Genomic DNA, 21291 nt, shown 5'->3' with positions numbered 1-21291 from the left:
AAGGTTTTCTGGATCCTGAAAAGAAGCTTTTCTCTCATCGCATCCTTTCCAGAGACGAGTGCATCGATCCTTTCTCCAAGACGGGGAATCTTAGGTGGGAATAGCCATTTTTCTAAAGATGACATCTAAATCAATTTGCACTGACCCTACGTTCATCTGTTCTAGATTTTTACTTTGTTTAGTTTGAAAGTAAAAAGAGACAAAGACTTAAAGTATGTTTTGGGGGATTGGATCGAATGACTCATACCGCCTATGTCTAATTTCTAGTACAATCAGTCTTCAATCCTCAACTTTATTTGTCTTTATTTGTCTAATGCATGTCCTTTCCTGACAGGAATCTTTTCCCTTGTGGGGATTCCATGGTCTGCATCATTGACGACCGAGAGGACGTGTGGAAGTTTGCACCTAACCTCATCACTGTGAAGAAATACATTTATTTCCAGGGCACAGGGGACATCAATGCTCCACCAGGATCACGGGAAGCTCAGATGACCAAGAAAGGTACACAGCGCCACCACACCTTTTTATGATAACCGATGCACCGGTAGAAAAAAAGAAAAACTTGATCATGACCAAGTAGCTGAGAGTTTATGTAACACAGAGGGACAAATGGACAGCCAAGGATGTTCAGTCCAAGGATTTGTTTCCAGTACCCTGCACAATCACGTCTAAGAGGCACTTGTAGCTGGAGTTGACAAGCAAGTCATCTCAGAGTGCTCTTGTAAGTTCATAACTGCTAATGCTTAATGTTATTCAGTCTGTTATATAATTGGAAATAAAGGCACAGGAGGGGGGTCATACTATATGTGACTGAATATCAGTTTTGACATAATGTCAGTTCAACTAAGAGGACTAATTTTGTGTAGGAGTCCTAATTTGAAATACATCAGGGCCTTTTTTTATTGTCTCTGTAGCTGTTCAGACACATTTTACTGAGGTTAGTTTAAGCCCTACTTATTATTTGGTTTATTTTATTTTGGGCAGACTGAGCAGATCCAGTGGTGAGTAGTAGATCTATTAATGCCAGCTACCATTAGAGACTGAATATTACCAATATGACATCAGCTGTAGGATTTATTTTTTATATTTGAATGTACAAAATAGATAATATGTAAATAATTAAAGCTCCAGGGTTTAGATATTAAAGAATAATTTTAAGTTACATTTCATTATTATGGCTTTACATGTCTGTCCTTTCTTTCCAGTCTTTTGTATTAAACAATGCCCTGTAAGAACTCTCAATTCTTATTGGGTGGCAGATGTGGTTTAATTTTTAGCAACCATTCTGTTTAAACAGACACTTATAATGCAGTTGTTTGTTTTAATTGAATGTGTCGACATTAAAGGTAAGGTAGAGGCATAAACTGCATGGCTTAGCTAAATAGCCTGAAGCTGAAGTTCTTTGTGTAACCAATAAAATGCAATAGAAAAATAATTTCCATCACTCTGCGTCGAGTACTTTGTAGATTACAATCATGTAACGTACAAGTCGTCAAAATGGATATTATCGCTTTGATTAATATGTTTCATCAACAGCAAAATCAAAATCTGTCTATCTGTGATCTGCAGTTTATAAATATGTAATTGAGCTTTGGGAACTGTATTCAGTTGTCTTTGTTGGAGTCTGAAAAGGTCTTGAAAAGCTTTAATTAGATTTCAAACAATGTACAACAAGCCTGCAAATGATTATCGTAGCTTTTTATTACTGTTTATTTACCCATTGGGACAAGGTCTATATGTATTAAACCCGATTCCTCTTATACTTTTTTATAAATCGTGAAGAAAAATGCAAAATAATTCTAGCACTTACCTCCACTCACCTTTGTTCAAATACAGGTAGCTAGAGTTTATTAAACTATCTAATCACTTACAGTTAAGACTGGTTGTATATCAGGTAAATAATTACTTTGGGTTTCTCTGTCATATCATTTATTATAGAGTCACTCAGGCTGGACCCAGATAATTAATACTCATAAACACTGCATTCTTGTTCATTCAGCATCCTGACGCACGTGATCAGCCCACACACTTCTATCCACACACACATTATGAATCAAAGGCACCTGTCATTGGACAATAATAAAACCGTCTTAAATCATTCCAGTGCTTTCACCTGTGTGCTTCCCCCATGTGGTAAACTCACAAAGTGATGGCCCCACATTAAGGGAATCTTCTCCAAGACATGCTATTTCTTTACCTCATTATTGTTATAGCATGAAACAAGCTGCTCGGAGCCCGCCAGTGCGTCTCCTCGGGGGTTATTGTAGGACCACCCCCCCCTTCTCATTTACACCCACTCTCAGGCTGTCACATAAATTAGCTGATAACTCCTGGTTGTACTGTTCCCATGTTACAACAGCTGCCAGGCTCAGTCATGTATCTTTTTATAGATGTTAATTCAAAATAGAAGAGAGTTAATTATTTGCGTTAAAAACACACGCTTCAATCTTGCCCCAAGCAGATTTGGTATAATGCAAATATAATCTCTGGTTATATGACGCTCTTCCCCAAGCCGCTCTTTTTGCTGCTTTGCAAGTCAAATACACGCTCTAGGAATCTCTGTCACGTATATGACATACACACATTTAAATATAGGATTTTACTAAATCAGCAATTCTCATTGTGGTAGCTGCTGTTTTAGTAATACTATTTGCATTTGAAATGTTTTTTTAAACAAATGCAGTATGACAGACACTAGGTCATTTATTGCAGCTTATGGAGTTTTTAAATGAATATAACATATTTTTTGAGTAGTATCAAGCCAAATGTTTTTGTGGTCTTACTAAGTTGGTGAAGCATCATTAAAAACATTAAAAAGTAGACACCTTATCCCAAAAGTAGCTTAATTTAGAATTGCATTTATTTATTTATTTTTTTGGTCATTTTGGACCAGCACCACAACCTGTTAACACGATGTTGATCTACTGAATAATCACCATAACCAAGATAATGAGCTGAAAGGTGTTAAAACAGTATTGCTTGATAACTAATGATAAAGCCATCCATGTCGCATTACATGTAGTCATTTGATCAATTTTTTGATATGTGAATATTAATTAGCGCACTGAAAGACATGTTTATATACCGTATGTGCTAATATAGTATTGCCCTCAGAAGGAGCATACTAGCTTTGTGATCATGCACATGCAGAAAGAAATTCAAGCTGAAAAATGCTCTCTTTGTGTTTGAGAGCGTTTTTGAGGGCTTCTGTCCACTGGCTCGCGCCTGTTCTCTCATGCTCTGCCTCCACAGATTATTTAGCTGCCCTCTCCTGTCCATCCAACACTGTGGCTCCAAGTGACACGCTTCCATGAACATAGTTATTATCACTGATGGAGATGTATGTTATGTCAAGTTTACATGACATTTTTCTATCTCATTCAAAGATACCAGAATACATTGCTTGAAAGACCTTCAGATTGGACTGTATCATTAGTACCACTGTCATGTGAATTATTCTGTGATGTTGACAGGTTATTATTTGACTTTTCTATTTCACGCTCAGACAGTCAGTTGCACTGAAGTGACTCTCATTTGCCTCAAAGGATTATTCAACACCAAGAAGTGTTTGCCAACACAGGCAGTCAGGGCAGCTCCTCCTGAGCTAGAATCTGGGTTATCCCCAGGGTAGAATGTAGTGTGAAATGTTAGGAAGGTTATTACTGAGAGCTTTATAATCACAGAGTCACAGACCTTCCAGAGTGCATTAATGCTAAGTACATGGTGAAACAGGCCAGAACATCACTGATAGTGGGGTGGCATGGTTCCTAACAGTGTGTATGTGAAGTGTGTGACTGAGTAAGGCAGAGAGGTACAATTGAAATATTTTAAAAACTGAATTGCACAAGATCCTTTTTTGTTGAAACTTTCTGACTGGAAATTTATGTCCTAACTTTGAGTCAAAGGTGGTGAATATTAAGTCAGTGGATACACGAAACTGACAGGCCTGAAGATAATGATAGGTTATCAGACTGGCCTTAATTATAGCTGAGGTCATGAATACATAAAACTGATAACAGTGTAAAGAGAAATCTAAATCTTCACACTTTTCCTTCTAACCTCCAGGTAAAAGCAGCAGCCAACCAGATATTTGACGCAAATTAAAAGTTCACAGACACAATTCCTCACTTCTTCATAACATCAATTTAATCTTCAAGCGTCAATACAAATGACAAGGACCACAATTGACTCAAACCTCTGACTTTAATTCTTCACATTTTGTTCATGTGAATGATTTATTAACTCCTTTTTTACAGTCTTAAATAACTAAACTAAAAACTTGTATGTAGTTTTAGCTAGCTACCTTTGATAGTGCTTGCTTGTCAACTGAAATGTTTGAGCAACTTCAACAACAATTATACAGTTCATACATCACATACTGAGGTATACATTGTGTGGGGGGTTTGCAAAAGATAAATGACTTAATTTGTGGTAAGATAAATTGTGTCTGTATTTAACTGATAATTAATTAATTCTAAACAGAATTGTGTCGGTCTCATCCAATAACCTTTTGACTGCCATTTGTTGGTTTCAGAGACCATCTTTAGTGACGATTGGCATTTACACTTAGGTTTCCTATTCACAACGGGGGAAGTGTGATCTGTAAATTGGCCTTATTGACACCAGATTCTTTAGATTGTAGTTGATTGTACTGTAACCTCACCGACTGAATCTGACGGTTTGTGTGCTTGAATACTTTGTAATTGATTTGTCTTGTTCCAGCAGGAAGCACATCAAGTCGGCCGGCAGAGAGCACAGAATCAACGAAGACACCTGGCGCTGAGGAGCAAAATAATGGCCTCAGGAAAAAGGCGAAGGAGATTTCTGGAAAGGAAGAGTCCTCAACATCTCAGTCTTCTCAGGAAGTACCAACAAATGAACGGACACATCCCACAGGGGTTGTAGAGGATGAAGCACTCCATAGTAAAGGGTCAGAGAATGAGGCAGAATCTGAGGTGGGGTCAAGGGAAACTCAGGTGGGTGACAACCAAACAAATATTAAGGAAGATGATAGCAACAGGACACGAGAGGCACAGGACAGTGTAAACTCATCAGTGCCAAGTCATGAGTCAAATAACCTGGACTTTGACCTTTCTAGTGACAGTGACAGTGACTCCATTATAGATAAGCCTCCCTCATCAGAGAGTGATGGTGAAGGAAAGTCTTGCCAGACAAAGAAACCTGGGCAGGAAGGACCCACGCAAGAGGCCGGTGATGGGGATGGGACAAAAGAAGGAGACAGTAAAGGTCGGAGTGAAGGAGAAAACAGCTCTGACCCAGCAGAACCTTCAGGAGTTCTTCTCCCAGACCCTGAGCTGGGAAATGGCTGCTCAGATAGGAGAGAGCCAGAAACAGAGTCACAGAATAGTGAACAATCTGGGGTAACCATGGGGGAGGAGCTGCTGGACCAGAGTATGGAGGACGAGGAGGAGGAAGAAGACAACGACCAAGACGATCACCTGATCTACCTGGAGGAAGTTCTGGAAAGGATCCACGCCGAGTACTACACCCGTTACGAAGCCCACCTGAGGAAGGCATCCTCAGAAACGCCGGACATCCGCAAGATTGTCCCAGAGCTGAAAAGCAAGACACTGGAGGGCACGACGATAGTGTTCAGTGGCCTGTACCCAACCAACTACCCAATGGAGAGGACTCGTGAGTACTACCATGCCAAGGCACTGGGGGCCAAGATTGGCAAGAATCTGGTTCTTAGCTCCCAAGATCCCAGTTTGACGACGCATCTCATCGCAGCAAGAGCTGGTATGTAAAAATGTATGTATACTATTGACCAAGCATTGAGTAGAAGTATTTATCGATATACTTCTTACAGGAGAAAATCTATCAAAGGAGTTGTTTCTTAGCCATGGCTGTAAGAGCAATGTCTGTTAGTCAGTCCACCACTTTACTCCAGAATGACAACTTCCTAAAGACAATCTTGGTCCTATGAGAATGAATCTAACTTTGGTTACCCCTTGACTTTTCGTCAAGTACCACCAGGTTTCTTTAGTGAAGTATCTCAACAACTGTTAGATGGATTACGTATTTGGTGCAAACATTCATGTCTGTGTTTTGAATGAACTGTAACAACTTCAATTATCCCTTACATTTTCATCGAGCAGTCTCATCAGGAAATTAAATTCAAATGCAGTTTCTCCATTACTTTAATTTATGTCTGACAAAACTTTCATTCATTCCCATCCGCTTCAGCTGTACATTGTGTTTAGTGCTAATTAACAAGTGATAACATGATAAATATTTTACCTGCTAGCATAGTAGCGCTGTCATTTTGAGCATGTTTTTATGCTGACATAAGCATTTAGGTCAAAGCCCAGTTGTGCCTAAGTACAGCCTTACAGAGCTCCTAGCGTGACTGTGTACTCTTAGTTTTGTGTCTCTAAGTAGAAGCTCATTTTGAAAAAAACTGATCATCCTAAATTATTCATGAGGTTGTGAGTAAATGATGAGTTCTTTCTTCAACCTGCACAATAGTGGATTTTGGAGGACTGATGGTGATATTAAGGATGACGTTTTCTTAACTATTTTCATTTTGTTGAATACAGTTTTGGTATTTTTTTTGTGTTAATAGTACGCTGGAGTGTAACAGATGCAAGTACTCGTTTGCTAATGAGGCTAGAATTCAAGAAGGGTCACGATAGGCTTGTTTAAATGTCGGGCTTGCTGACATATTGTCAACTTTGTGTATCCAAGCCTCGTCAAAACCGTCGGCTGTTATAGCCAGAAGAGATATCCAAGATTGAATAATGTGTTAACCCAATTACTGTATCTAAGAGGTCAGCCATTTCAGTAAGTTGTTTGCCAGTGTTGTTATGGTTTTGACATGTTGGTTAACAAGTGACAATAAGGGTGTACAAGCAGTGCATGGCCAAAATAATCATCCACTTTTGCAGTTTTGAAGCCAGGAAGGCATCATATTCTAGCTGGGTAGCTGCACGACTAACTAGTCATGGACCTGGACTTCTGTATGCATTACAGTTGGCAGGTGCACAAAAATCAGCTGATTATAAAAGACAAAGATTACAGTACAGGGCATCTTGTGTTCAAACACAGCCTCAGTGGGACGATAATAGGCAAAAGTTTTCCCCAAATTTTGCCATGACAACTGTATAAGGCAATAATATGAGCTTGTTTTGAAGGTCTGCAGGTTATTAGCCAAAAATCAATTGATGCAGCTTTAAATGACAGTGCTTGAAATGTGCTCATGTGTTCTTGAGACAGCTCCTTCACTGTACCGTAATTAGACCTACTTGATTGACAGAAACACAATTCTCTGCATTCTAAGATTTGAGAACCATATAAATGTCGACATTACCAGATTTTTGTATCTACCTACCTAACCTAGATTATGCTAACCTACATTACTCCCATTAATTTGAGGTCTTCTTTACTGTCGTCAGCTGCAACTGCCATTTTCAGCCTGCCAAAAAAGGTTATAATTTTCTGGTTGTTCACAAGATGCAACACAGGACTCTTCACCATCTATCTGATGAGCACCTAAAGTGGATTCACGCCTGTATTGCTGCCAATCTAGTTTATCAGCTGAAAACAAGCACAGGAAGTGGCACCGTTGCCTTGGGAGCCGGCCCCGCTGAGAGCAGCACTTGGCAATCACTCATCTTGTACATTTTACAAGAAGAGAAAAATCAGTCAGAGAGGGAATATGGGCCAATATGAGCAGTAGGTCACTCAGTCTGGAAAGAACTGAATATGCCTGTTGCATGTTCAGAGGAGCACAGTTGACAGGTACTCATCTTGTCGATTTCACAAAAATCCATATGTATGCAAGTTAAATTCATACCGCAGCGTTCACTCATCTGTGTCTGTGATTGTTTGATTTTTGAGGAAGACTAGTGCCTGGTGAGCATGCAATGCAATGCCTTGATTGCCATTGCACAATGTACAACAAAGTGGCACTGGTACATACAGTAAACACAACTACATACAGTAACATACAACGAAATAAAAACAAACCACAGATAGTAAAACAAATAGAGTGAATATATTTACTCAGTTATACTACACATACTGAACTTGCCAATAATCTGGAAGTACAGGTTTTTAAGGACCTTTATGTCTTCTGGGTGAGATGAGTCCCTGGACATCAGTGTTGGTGGGTTGGTTGGGTTGTCCACACAGAAAGAAGTTTTCAATAACAACTATTGGACTGATTGTCATTAGACTCCCTGACAGACTTCCGGCTAAGGATACATGACACCACGACCATAACACAATGTTTTTCTTGTGCCTTTGTTGCATGTCATACCTCTCTATCCCTGTTTACTGTGTCTATGCATTCTCAATCTTTTAATAACAAAGATGCAGAAAAGAATTGTTCAAATATTCGTGGTCAGTAGGAGGAAACCTACTGACTCATATGATTCTCTTGATCCTCCTGACTTTTCATCAAGCACCACTGGAGGTTAAAGGATTTACTCAGTGAACATGTTATCATCCAAAATTTTGCACGTATATTCATAGTATCTTGACATGAAATCCTAATGAGTTTTCCACCATGAGGTTGAATTTTTTTTGGGGGGGGGTGGGGGTTGGTGATATTTCTTGACGATGTTTGGTGCAGACATTCATGTTCATTAATTCTGCGAAAGTGTCTTGTGGTTAGTGCTTTTTAGCAAATGTCGAAATCGTAGTGGAATGAAGAGACCCGTTTCTAATTAGTTTTTCTTTCTGGTGTCTCAGTCAATGAAAAATACTTTTTAAAATACTGTAATGAAACTTCCCTTTGATCAGTTTGCCAGTTAACGACAAACAGCACAGCATTGAACAATTCTACAGCATACTGTACACCAACTGAACAACGACGTTTGCCCAGAGTGGGAGTCAATATCTGAGCAAGCATTTGATTGTTGGCCATGCATGACTAAAATAACCCAGGGTTAATGAGCTGCTGCGCTCCAAGATTCAATTTGGTGTCTTTGTGTCAAACATCAATAAGTATTATTCAAGCAGAAGCACAACTCTCTATGGACTTGCCCACACAAAACACGCCTTTTTGGTTTACTAAGAAAAGTATTGAGTTGGCAGAAAAAGTGAAAGGACAGTGGCTCCAAAGGATAAATCTTGCTTGTTATCTTTTGTAGTAATATTGACCAGGCAATTATTTTCTCTTTTCTCATCCAGCAAAAAAAGAAGTCTGATCATTGATCTGATTTATACAACAAACCCAGAGTGTGTGTAATCTGGTAATAGGCTTTGATTGTAAGGTCACAGCCCGTTATCCATTTTCAATTTTTTCCTCTCATTCCTGTCGACCAGGCACCGAGAAAGTTCGTCAAGCGCAGGGCTGCAAGCACCTCCATGTCGTCAACCCCGACTGGCTATGGAGTTGTCTGGAGCGCTGGGAGAGGGTGGAGGAGCAACTCTACCCGCTAAAGGAGGACTACTCCAAGACACCACGGTAAAGGAAATCACTAACCAGGCCTAGAATGTGTCCCGATAACTTATACATACTACAGATATTATCTGCATCACACCAGAACCCTAATGAGATCTTGTTCTTGTCTGTTTTGAAGGAGCAACAGTCCAGCAGCTTTCTTTGACCACCAGGGCTCCATGCATAAACATCTTTTCCAACCAGCTCCCATCCACAGACCTCAACCTGCAGCCCCAGAAGTTCGGACTTATGACCCCGTCACAGGGAAGCTGATCCGCAGGGGCCCTCAGGTGTCACGGTCACCCTACCTCCAGGCGTCAGGGTCTATGTTGCTCTCTGATCATAGAGAGCAGTCTTCTCTCAGGTACTGCAAGAACTACAGAATTTGACCTGTGAAATATCATGATAAACTACTGATGAAATAACCTAAATCTAGATATTAATGTAGGATTTCAGTTATCGTAACACCACGATACATATATATGATATCAGTGATGAAGCTCTTTTTTCTTCTCGCCTACCGTTGCACGCTACGTCAAAGCATCAGGATTAATACACATTTAATTTATGCTTATGTACAGGGTGGCCGCGGGTCCTTAAAAAGTCTTAAAAAGTCGTAAATCAATTTTCATGAAAATAAGGCCTTAAAAAGTATTAAATTGTCTTAAATTCAGATTGCTTGGGTCTTAAATATTTGAGTCTCGTCGCCGCGAAAATGCGGGCAATCTGTTTTGTTAGGTCGAATATTTTTTCTCCGGTGCTGCGTTGTGATGCGTTGTCTATGGTTAGGTCAGAGCGTAGTCTACTGCGCAGCTCGTATTGCGCAGCTCTTGATGGCGTAGGTGGGTTAAAGCATCTACAGGTGGGCCTAATTCAGCACTGATAGCCACTCGACTTAAACATGGGGAAATGCAAGTTCAGCAATCACAAATGGCTAGACAGGAATGAATACTCTTGGTTACGATCGGTGCCTGGCAGTGTGTATGAAGGGCCTGAATTTCAGCGCGGGATTGCGGGTATTGCGCACAATTTAATTGATTCCCGCAAATCCAACACTTATAATGCGGGAAATTCCCGCACACATTTACAGCGATGTATTAATGTTCAACCAACGTCTGCAGCGGGCCGGAACCGCTGTGTCCGACTGTCTGACTGCGACCCTGAACACACCTGTAGCTCTCTGCACCTCCCGCTAGCATAACACAGACACGCTAACGGTGATATTAAGTTTAAGGAACAAACACAGACCGCTGGTTAAAACATAAATCTACATAATCTGAGGCAGAACCTGCTCAGAAAAAAACAGCGGAGCCCGCAAAACAGCTCCATGTGATGTCACCATTAACAACGTTAATCCTCAGACAGGTAACTGTGACGTTACTATACACTATGCTGCGGTGCTGCGCGTTTTATCAGCTGATGTTACACAACATCAATTTTAAGTCACTCAGAGGTTTCTCATTCAACAGACCTTCAGAGAGAGAGTGAGGCATTCAACAAAAAACACGACGCTACTGAAGCTGAATATAACTACTTAACTGTATAATACTAGATAACTTGTAATATAGTTCAGAGAATAAGTTAACTACATAAAATAGACTCACTGGCTTCCAATCTAATTTAATCCAATACAGCAGCTCTGCTATAAATTCTACATTTCTGAAGTTTATACATTTTTTGACAAGAAGGTGAAAATTCAGCTTTATGTTCATTATTGAGAGATTAGGGTGCATTATATTGAAAGGTGTTCCTAATATTTTGTCCACTCACCACCACTTAGTACAGCCGCAGTAATTTAATTTAGGACAGTGATGACATTTTTGTGATCTTTTTGCATGACACACATTTAGCCGATGTTCTTAAACTCAACCGTCATTTGTCATTTTACCATACTGTCAGTGTGTTTACTTGGAAATATTACTGTATTTCCATCGTACGTTTGGTCTTAAATTTCATTTAGAAGTGGTATTAAAATATTAAAAGGTCTTAAAAAGTCTTTAACTTGTTTATACCTGTATACACCCTGTATGTAACACTTTCATTTGCAAACATTTTGTGTAAGCTACTACACTCAGGTTATTTCTCACTGTCTGCAAGCTAATTTTGTATATCCTCGTTTAGTGTCATTACTGCCCCCAGCTGTCATTTCACTGGAATTACAAGTGGCATGTTATCTAGCTAGAGCTGATAGATGGTAACAAAACACATTGACAATGTGAACAAACACTCATTTTTTTGGTTTTCCACTTTTAGCTTTATTTTCTAAATGCTGAAAATGTCTATATATTAGCTCCAATGACATTGTGGATTAACAGTCATTCCCCCCCAAAAAATGCTGCATCATCAATTTGGTCAAAAATACTGCATGTGTCCTCCCGCCTCAAAAGTAATCTCATTTTCTGACAGAAATAATGGAAGTCTTCTTGCACAGCATTTCTCCAGTAGTAGTGGGAGTTGTACTATTGATATTTCTCTGTTTAGTATTGACCACAGAATCAGTCATAACAGATCTTAAATGTGTGGATTAGTCCTCTCATTCTCTGAAGGAAAACAGCTGATGGTGTAGTACTACTGTATTTACCCTAACTCTATGAATTACCCCCCTAAAAGGGACATGCAGTGCTTCTGCTACCAACCGAAGCACAATAAAACTCAACCTTTTTACTGTATGCATTGTTTATAGCATTTGGTGGAAGGGGCTGGAAAGCTGGAAGGCTTCATTTTTCAAAGTCCTCATTTAATTTCCACAAACAGTTTGATGAATGATGTGGTCCTCAAAGTCACCTCTGTCATCTCTCTTATTTGTCATCCATCTGTCAGTCACACATGCTAATCAACAGTGCGTCCTTTGTTTGTTTGTTTGTGTTTGTTTGTCATTGGAGTGCAAGACCCCTGCCAGTCACAGTGGGAAGCCTGTGGCCTGATCGTTTCCTGACATTACTCACACACCGATACAAACAATAACTTTATATTGGATGGTCACGGTGGCTCGTAATGTTTAGAATAGAATATCTCTGCGATATTACACCATAATTAATAATCACAAGCATAAAATTGGCCCAGATAATTAATGGATTAGAGGCACTGGTGGAGTGTTTTCAGGGAGTTGCATAAACTTGGATTTAATCATCAAAGAAGATCTGTTCAATTAAGCAGTGCCAAAAGGAAGTGGAGAAACTTCCTCTTCCCACTTGCATAAGATTTCAATCTAATGAGTTCTTGTTAGAGAGAATAGGCCTTTCTCTTCATTGTACTGCAGCCTTAACCTTCAGTCTTTACATCTGTAATGTGACTGTGTGAAAAATGTGCTGACAGCGTGCACTGTTTACAAATGTATGCAGTCCTCAGCAGTTCCTGTGTAGATTACTCAAGCACAAAAAATGCATTTAAATGTAAAAGAAGAGAACCAACGAACACAATACATCTGAGTAAATGATTTTGTTTTGAGATGACAGATAAATGTATAACATTTGTTAATTAGTATTCATTTTTACAGATTTTTTGATCTGGTGTTTGTGCATTATTAGTAGAACCAATTAAAGAAAGATTTATGACTTTAGCAGGTAAATGTAAAAACTGTGTCAAATTCTACAAAGTGACGTTCAACCATCACAGTAAAGAAACAATAAGCAAGGTGGATGGGGACGAATAAGACATTGATATTATAGATAGAGTAAATGTCGCAAAACCTACAGTCAAACATTTGGACACTCTTTGTCATTCAAGTGAATGATAAGGTGTTTCCAAGCTTTGGACTGCTACTGTGTCTAGCCCAATAGCTTGGTAGTCCAGCCGCGTTTTAATGTTTTGTTATTGTGCCTCAGGGGAACTTCAAAGAATCAGCAAGATGAGGCGGCAGGGTCCAGCCAAGACGACGAGCAGCCTGGACCGTCTCGTCGAAAACGACAGCCGAGCATGTCAGAATCAATGCCTCTGTACACACTTTGCAAGGAGGATCTAGAAAGCATGGACAAAGAGGTAAGAACGGAGGAAACAAGTTTGATTTTGCCCTCAGAGTTGTTTGATTGTATTGTGTTTCATTTTGCAACATACAGAACAGTTTGTTTCTCTTTTTCTTGCTTATTTGCCTGCTAGGTTTTCTCACAATCATAGATATATCCCTTCTATAGTTGAACTCTGTCACACTGTTGTTCAATAACTATGGGGGAATGCTATTCTTATGTATATTCAAGCATTTGTTGATGTAATAAGGGTAGAAATTAGGTATCTTGGTTTAACACATCTGATGAAGGGAAAAGAGCAGAATTACAAAGTTGCAATATAATGTCATTTACCATTCAGCACTAATGGACCCTTTTATTTATCAATTGTCAGTGGTTAGCAGGATCTCTCTCACATTTTAGCCAAGCATCCATTGTGATATACAGATCCTAACACGTTATCATGTCAGTCTACTTTGTGCATTTTATATATTTTGCCGTCCTTGCCAGACAGGTGAAGTGATTACTAATGTCTAAGAGCTCTGCATCACCTGCTCAGATAATACTCTTTAATGGAGTCTGAATTGTGGGGAAAATGTGCAAAGCGGATCTCTGAGATCTGTCAAGAGCCTCTCAGGTGATTATTCTGAACAAAGTGCTTTGTGGCTCGTGTGGCGTGACATGTGACGAGCCATGTTTAAAGTAAGGTGCAGGTGGTCATTTTTAATCTTGTTTTTCAATGTAATGGGTTTATCCGATTGGAAAGCTGCATCAGATATCTTACAAATACATTATATTAATTATCTTCCCTTTAAAACAAAAAAGGATAAGTTCACAGTTTTTCATGTCTGTTCTAAACCAATAATAAGGTGCCCAGGTTTTGCTTGCTGACAAAATTCACAACCTTCCTTCTGTGTAAAAGTATATGCAATAATTTATCTAGATAAAGTCAATATCAGGCTACAGCCATCAGAGTAAGTCATACAAACATCTCAATTCCAACTTAAAGCTGCACTTGTCAATATTTTTGTCTCAAAAATGGGTGTGAAAGGTCTTACCCATAGTAATGACCTCACAGGTCTACAGAGTGTTTTAGCCTCCTTCAGCACATTCAGTCCAGAACTTTGCCGTGTTATTCAGTGTCTGCTCTCATCAACCTTGTTTCCAGAAAACAACAGCTGTCCTTAGAGAAGACAGTTTACAGATGTTTTCAGCCTACACCTGCCCAACAGGAAATGATAGAACATGGTCTTACAGAAGAGAGCAAGTATTGGACTTACATTCATTAGATGACCAGAAGCACATTTGCAATATCACGTATATAATGTGATCATTCATACTGCTTTAACACATTGTACATTATTATAGTGCATTGAAGTGGCAGGATTTACAAAATAGTTAATTTAAGGTGGTTTAATTTCAGTCATTGTGCATATAATATGCTTGATGTTGTGTCAAAGGGATTTTGTCAAGGAATAAACCAGTAAATCCATTCGTATTCTAAAACAGATGGAAGGATTATGTTGTTTGTTGGTAGTAAGAAAGAAAAATACAGCAATGCATACTCAGCTTTCTTAAAGGTAAGTATATATTTTGCCATTCGTTAACTTGAGTCATATATGTGTTTCTGTACCAGGTGGTTCAGGATGAAGAGATTTACTTGAGAGGAGCAGTAATGCATATTGACATTGTTTGTGGGCCTAATACGCTGTACACTGCAATGCATCAATGAAAACTGCAAAACTATGTAAATTATGCAAGTTTAAAATCTCTCACTATGATCCATGGTACAAAATGCATTCTTATTAAGGATGCACACATATTTGGAAAGAAGCACTGAATATACTGAATCTATTTGTTAATGATGAAAACTCAATTAGCTTAGTTTCTGTTCTGTTATTCATCACATATACCACAGGTTATAGATCCTACAAGGATGAGAGAAATGAGACTTTAAGCTAAATTTAGTTAATTGATTTGGATGCCAGTGTGATTGGCCATGCTTTAAATGATGAACTGATTCCTGTTACTGGAATGTGAAAGCGTCTGCCAGTTTATTAACTCAATTGAACTCTGCAGTTAAGTAACTTTGTAGCTGCAGGTGACAAATCAGTCAAGAACTGCTGTGCAATGTCTTCCTGGAAACAGACTTTTTCTTCTATACTTCAATGTTTGAAGAAGACGCATGGCTGCAAATCCCTGACCTAAAGCACTGCCAAAGCAAAGGCTATCGAACATTGATGTTTTCATTTTATATTAATGTGTCCAAGGTTTCAATGGGCGTTATGATCAAAAACTATTCATTTTCAAACATATTGACTTGTAAAATGAAGAACATTTGGGTTATCCCAAGACCTCTATATGTATATATGTATGTATGTAAGTAGTTGCAATAGCTATGCAGCTATGGCAAACGCAGGATATATTGTCAAAGGTGTGTGTTTTTGCCTGTTAGGCATCATGACGACTGCAGCAGGAAGCTGCGTTTCTATTATTAATCTGGAAATGGTACATTATGTCAGCAGTTGGGTCAGGACTTTTTTCATTGTTGTGTGTGTGAGCCAGGTTAGTTAGTCTGAGAGGTTTTCTCTGGATAATATAGGCTATTTAAAAGGAATGTATGTGGCATATGAAAAATAGGAATGCAAATGTTATCAGTGTCTTGTGAAGTTTGAAAATGGACAGCTTTGATACATTATCGACCGCATGGATAGATTTAATGCGTTAGGGTTAGAAGAGTGAGCAGAAGTTGTAATGTATCTCTAATGGATTTGTTCCCACTTACATGTGCTTTTTCATTTTGAAATTAGTAACTGATAACTTTATAAGAATAGCCTCTTGTGAAGATGTGGCCATGGTTGCCAAGTCCTGGACAAATTGAGAAATGATGCCAGTAATGTGGTAATTATTCATCTTATGCGAACTCGTACAGAGAAGGAAATCTATCATAGATTATATGGATAGAAAAGTCAGAGATCTATTATTCCAATATCATCAAGTTTCCATCTCTGAGCATGTGAACTGCTGTAGAAATACATACACTTTTATTTCATTTATCTTTTATAACACAAAGAACGACCCCTTTAACTACATAGGCACTGTGTGTGTTGTGTTCACGTGTACTGTGTTTTTATTAATCGATACCATTATGATATTAAACCACGGTAGGATGGACTTAACATTAATTTGAATTCTTAATTAAAGGCTACCTCTTGCACATATAGCACTATCATAGTTGAAGATGGAGTTGGTTAATGAGGTGTTCACTGCTCACACCAGGCATTGTTCCCAAACACTAAGCGCACTTGTTGTGTAAATGTGACATTTAGAATGCTTGAACATAAAGCTCAGTGACGTTCATCATTAAGTTGAGGCGACATCTCTGATTGTTGTTGTTATATTATAATGCACTAACTCCTCTTTTGGTTAGGGCAAAGCTGATTTCTTTCATTTTGAAGCCCTAAAACTTCTGTCAATGTTGTAATATATTCAAAATGAAAATTTCAGGCATATTTTCAGGCACTCATTTTACATATTAATTGTTATGAGCTCTGCACAGGTGCTGATGACTAGCTTACAGCTATTTTTCAAACCATTAACTCAATTTAATACCCAGTTAGCTGCAAAACAAATCATTTAATATAAAATTGAATTAAATCAAATACTCAAGGCAAATAGTGTTCAAGACAACATGGGAGGATAAATTACTGCTACAGAATGGCCTAGATGAGGCAGTGTAGAACACAAAATCAAACATGAAACAGTTTTAAAAGCACAGGGTAGAACTTCGCTTTTAAAAGTGCATGCATAATATTAAAATGTTGATCTCACCAAAAACAAGGTGAAACTACGTCATAACTTGCCACAAAGGGTTGTTGAGATTGTGCCCTTTTACAGTGGATGCTCCCTTCAGGTTAGGTTTATGCATATCCATCTTTCCAGTGTGATTTAAAGATGAGTAGGCAAGGCTATTTAGGGAACAGATATAGGGCAAGGGTTGTGTGAAATAAATGTATGAATTTAGATGCTGACTGCCACCAAGACCAAGGAATTACCGTCAAGACATCATAATCTAAAAGCAGGACTGTTTGTGTCTTGCAGGCTTGACTAAATGATTACCCAACATATTTTGTTATGTAGAAAAGTATGGAAATTGACTTGAGGAAAGGGTCCTTTGTAGATACACTGTATTTCAAATGCCATCCTCCCCAGACTGCCTAGCTAAAGGGCAGTCTGTGACATTCTTAAACACTCTAGATCTTCAGGCCAAAGGGAAAGAAACCAGTCTTAATTGGCTGGAGCAAGGTACACATCTGAGTCAGGTAGACAGCCTCACATTTAAATGTCACCACTGGTTACATGGTGGTATGTGTCAGTTGATGTAGAGCAACATGTGCAGAGATGCCCAGCAAAGAATCCCAGCTGTGTACCAACTGGGTGACCTTTCACTGAAATTGTTGTTCCCTTGTTGGTTGTGTGATAACTGGGGCTGACTGGATTCTCAATCACGGTAATATCATAATGGACCATATAAATCTCCAACCATTTATTAGATTTTATTAGTCAGCAAAAGTTGGCCTTTGGAGTATTCTTGCCTAGTGCTGTTTGAACAAATTGGAGCTAACACACCATTTATTCAAATTAATTTGAATAAATAAATAAAGTCCATGTAAAGTAAGAATAAATATGTGTTCTGAGTTTGACATACCACAGAAAAGTGTGTTGTTAACCACCCTGACAAATATATGAAATTAGGCTTCAAAGTTGTGTAAAAATCAGCCTCTTTCTCTGCTCCCAACCGCTGTGGGAGTGCCCGCCAAGTTCCCTGAAACCCCCGCCCCCTACCAAGTGTCACCTGTCAATCAAAGTCACCACCTCTACCAGAAACATGGACGCTACGTCTGAGAGCTTTCTGCTGCTAAATCAGCTGCTGGCTAGCGGAGGCTAGCTCCGCGGCTAACTCAGCTAACTGTAGAGTGTAGTAGTAGTAGTAGTAGTAGTAGTAGTAGTAGTAGTGTGTGCTGAATGTATTCATACTTCTACAGCAGCAGGGCATTTAGTGGAACTCGCCCACTAAATCCTGAACACAGAAATGTTGAAACACAGTTTGTGAAGCCTAGCTCCACAATTCAAATCTGAATGGTTGAAATGCATTTTATACCTTTTTTAGAAATACATTTATGACCTATTTAATATGTTTAGAAGAAAATGTCTAAATTCACTTTACACGGTCTTTTAACCAACTGATTTAGTCACCGATTCTTAACCACATCTTAGCTATACAGAATTTGCAACATGCAAGTAACCTGACCACTGTGGCACATCATCAGGGAAATGTTGAGCTTCAACCATACATGCAGGCAAACCAGAATGATTTACTAAAAGCTGTTGATGGCTGTAGACCATGGTGATGAAACCCAGTGGAATTAGCAGTACTTGCAACATTTCCACAGTACAAGTAGTGATTTCTTCTACATTTTTAAATCAAAAATGTGTTATGGAACTTCAAGGACATTTTGTTTCTTTATAAATGTGAACCATATAAGGTTGTCAATTCTTTCCAATTAAATGTTTCATCCACATACAGATCTAGAAGTTTCCTCCTATACTTAAAAGATAATCTTGTCTTGTGGGTCTATTTCATTGTGAGGGTTAGGGTTAGGGTTTTTGTCTTCATTGTGTTAACTGCATGAACAAGACATGCTAAACAACACATATTTTCAGTAATACCTATTGAGTCAGCTGTGATTGTAAATTAATTTATAAAGGCTGAAATTCCAATGATAGTCAGGAATGACGGTTATAACATTTAATGATCATATCCATGATTATGTATTTACAACAAGGCCATAACCATAGAAATGTGAGCTGAAGAACAGTAGCCTTCTGTAAGCACCACTTAAATCCCGCAGTGTTCAACATCATCACGATGAGAAATATGGGCAACTGATATTGCAAGGAGTTCAGACAGGTCGTCTACACTGCGTTCTGATGAAAAGGATAATTGAGCAGTATGAATTTTCTTGGCTCTCTTTTACTTGAGTCTGCAGTCACTGCCAGTACAGTACCCAGTCAGGTTGCTGCTTAATATAATCTGACAGGCTCTTTAAATATATAATTAACTGAAATTTGAGTTCGACACTCTTTGTAATGTTTCAGTTAAAAATAGGGTTATTTGAACTCAAGAGTTAAACCAGAAGTCCATTGCATGATAGAATGCAATGCGAATGTAGAATTGACAGGATTTGATATATTGCTGCAATAAACATTTTAACTACCTTCAATTTGAGGGATAGTGGGGTTGACACCAGTAAAATGTCCTGACACATCAAATCAAAATCAAATGAAATGCTAATGAACTTTTCCTCTGTGAGTGAGTGATTATTCTACAGAGTCAGGTGAAGATTTACATACAGGTCAAAGTTTGCGTGACATGTGAAGTCATAGAGGCCCTTAGAGACATGGCTCATTAAGCCTTGGATCATCGGAGACCTGGCACAGTCATCAGTCACAGTGATCCTGGCTCTGACACAGTGATCCCAGGTATTGATCTCTCACATCCTTGGTGAGCCATAATCCTTGGGAGGTACTGAGGAGGACAAGCTTCTGCATGAGTCTGCAGAATTTTGAAGCTTATTAGAGAATGCTTTCTCATATTACCAAGACATATGTGGCATCACATACTGTACCACCAACTTTCTGTCTATACATTTGTTTGCAGTCAAGACTAAGGGGCTACAGCCATGCTTGCAGCTCTGTGAGCATGTTAGTGTGTTAATGACGACCAACATTTACTTGTTGGTTTAGCATATAAACATATGAAAAATTAACATGAACCAAAGTACAGCTGAAGCAGATGGGACATTTGCAGGTATTTGGTCATAGCCTAAAGTACTGGAGAAAAATTAAACTTAACTTGTGAGTCAAGGATGGTACCTGATAATAGAAGATCAAGTAGATCCAAGTGTCTGTGATGATTCAGGTCAGGAGTCATCCAGGTCATGATAGCCAAAAATGTTGAGTCTTAAAGATGTTTCACCTTTCATCCAAACTTTCCTCTTCAGTGTGTGTACCAAATTTCATACTTGTCCATTAAATAGTTGTTGACATATTTCAATAAAGAACCAAGTCAGTGTCATATGGCGCTTTTCTACTACACAGTTCCAGCACGACTCGACACGCCTCGACTCGGCTCCAGGAACGACTTTTTCCATTACAAAAAGGTACCTACAGTCTGTCGACATCAGTCACATTTAGTATTGGAACCTCAGCAGAGCAGGTACTAAAAAAGTATCAGGTACCAGGTACTATCCCTAGTGGAAACGCGAGTCGAGTCATGCTGGAACTGTGTAGTGGAAAATCGCCAATAGTAGTGCAAGAGGAAAAGTCAGGATCACAAAAATGTCAGAATTTTTCCTCTGGGGACCTTGATTGTAGACAGACATGGCAATGCATCTGATAGTGGATAAGAAAGTTCATTGTGAACCACAAACGTTAACCTCACATTAGCACTAGAGGAAGTCAGAGGTTCACCAAAGTCTGCAGGATTCATCTGAACACTGTGATAATAGTAAGTAAGTAATATTCAGAGTCACATAACAAGTTGTAGACTTAGCAATCATCCCATGGCAGCATTTTACCCTCATCTCCTGCCACTGGACCCATTAGACTTGTGTTATACTCTTCTGTCACCATGGCTAATGTGAACCATAGAGTTAAGAAATCCAGTATGCAGTATATGAAAGCCTTTATTGCTCTGTTGCAACAGACTTACAGACCTGTTATTGCAGCTTTAGTGTAAAGAATCACAGCATTCCTAGCTGAGCTTCCTTAGATATCAAATGACCCATGATCCACATGGATTTGAGTTGGCTGATGATGAAGTTGATTTGAGAGCTTAATTTAATTTTCGTCTTTGCAATAAAGTCTCAAGTTTACTTG

The 21291-nt window shown here is 38.9% G+C and overlaps 1 protein-coding gene across 1 annotated transcript in view; it reads left to right on the top strand.

The window, feature by feature from the left end:
* The window catches only part of ctdp1 (CTD (carboxy-terminal domain, RNA polymerase II, polypeptide A) phosphatase, subunit 1), a 65088-nt gene that overhangs the window by 4737 nt on the left and 39060 nt on the right, over positions 1–21291 (top strand). The window contains exons 6-11 of the mRNA XM_053334223.1: positions 4–94; positions 335–501; positions 4726–5760; positions 9292–9433; positions 9549–9773; positions 13234–13387. Coding sequence (XP_053190198.1) covers positions 4–94; positions 335–501; positions 4726–5760; positions 9292–9433; positions 9549–9773; positions 13234–13387 — 1814 coding nt within the window. The remainder of the gene's footprint in view (positions 1–3; positions 95–334; positions 502–4725; positions 5761–9291; positions 9434–9548; positions 9774–13233; positions 13388–21291) is intronic.

The sequence above is a fragment of the Scomber japonicus genome, chromosome 15, assembly GCF_027409825.1.
Source record: "Scomber japonicus isolate fScoJap1 chromosome 15, fScoJap1.pri, whole genome shotgun sequence".
Classification (NCBI taxonomy): domain Eukaryota; kingdom Metazoa; phylum Chordata; class Actinopteri; order Scombriformes; family Scombridae; genus Scomber; species Scomber japonicus.
The sequence above is the reverse complement of the archived record's forward strand: the minus strand, read 5'-3'. Positions and strand labels throughout refer to the sequence as shown.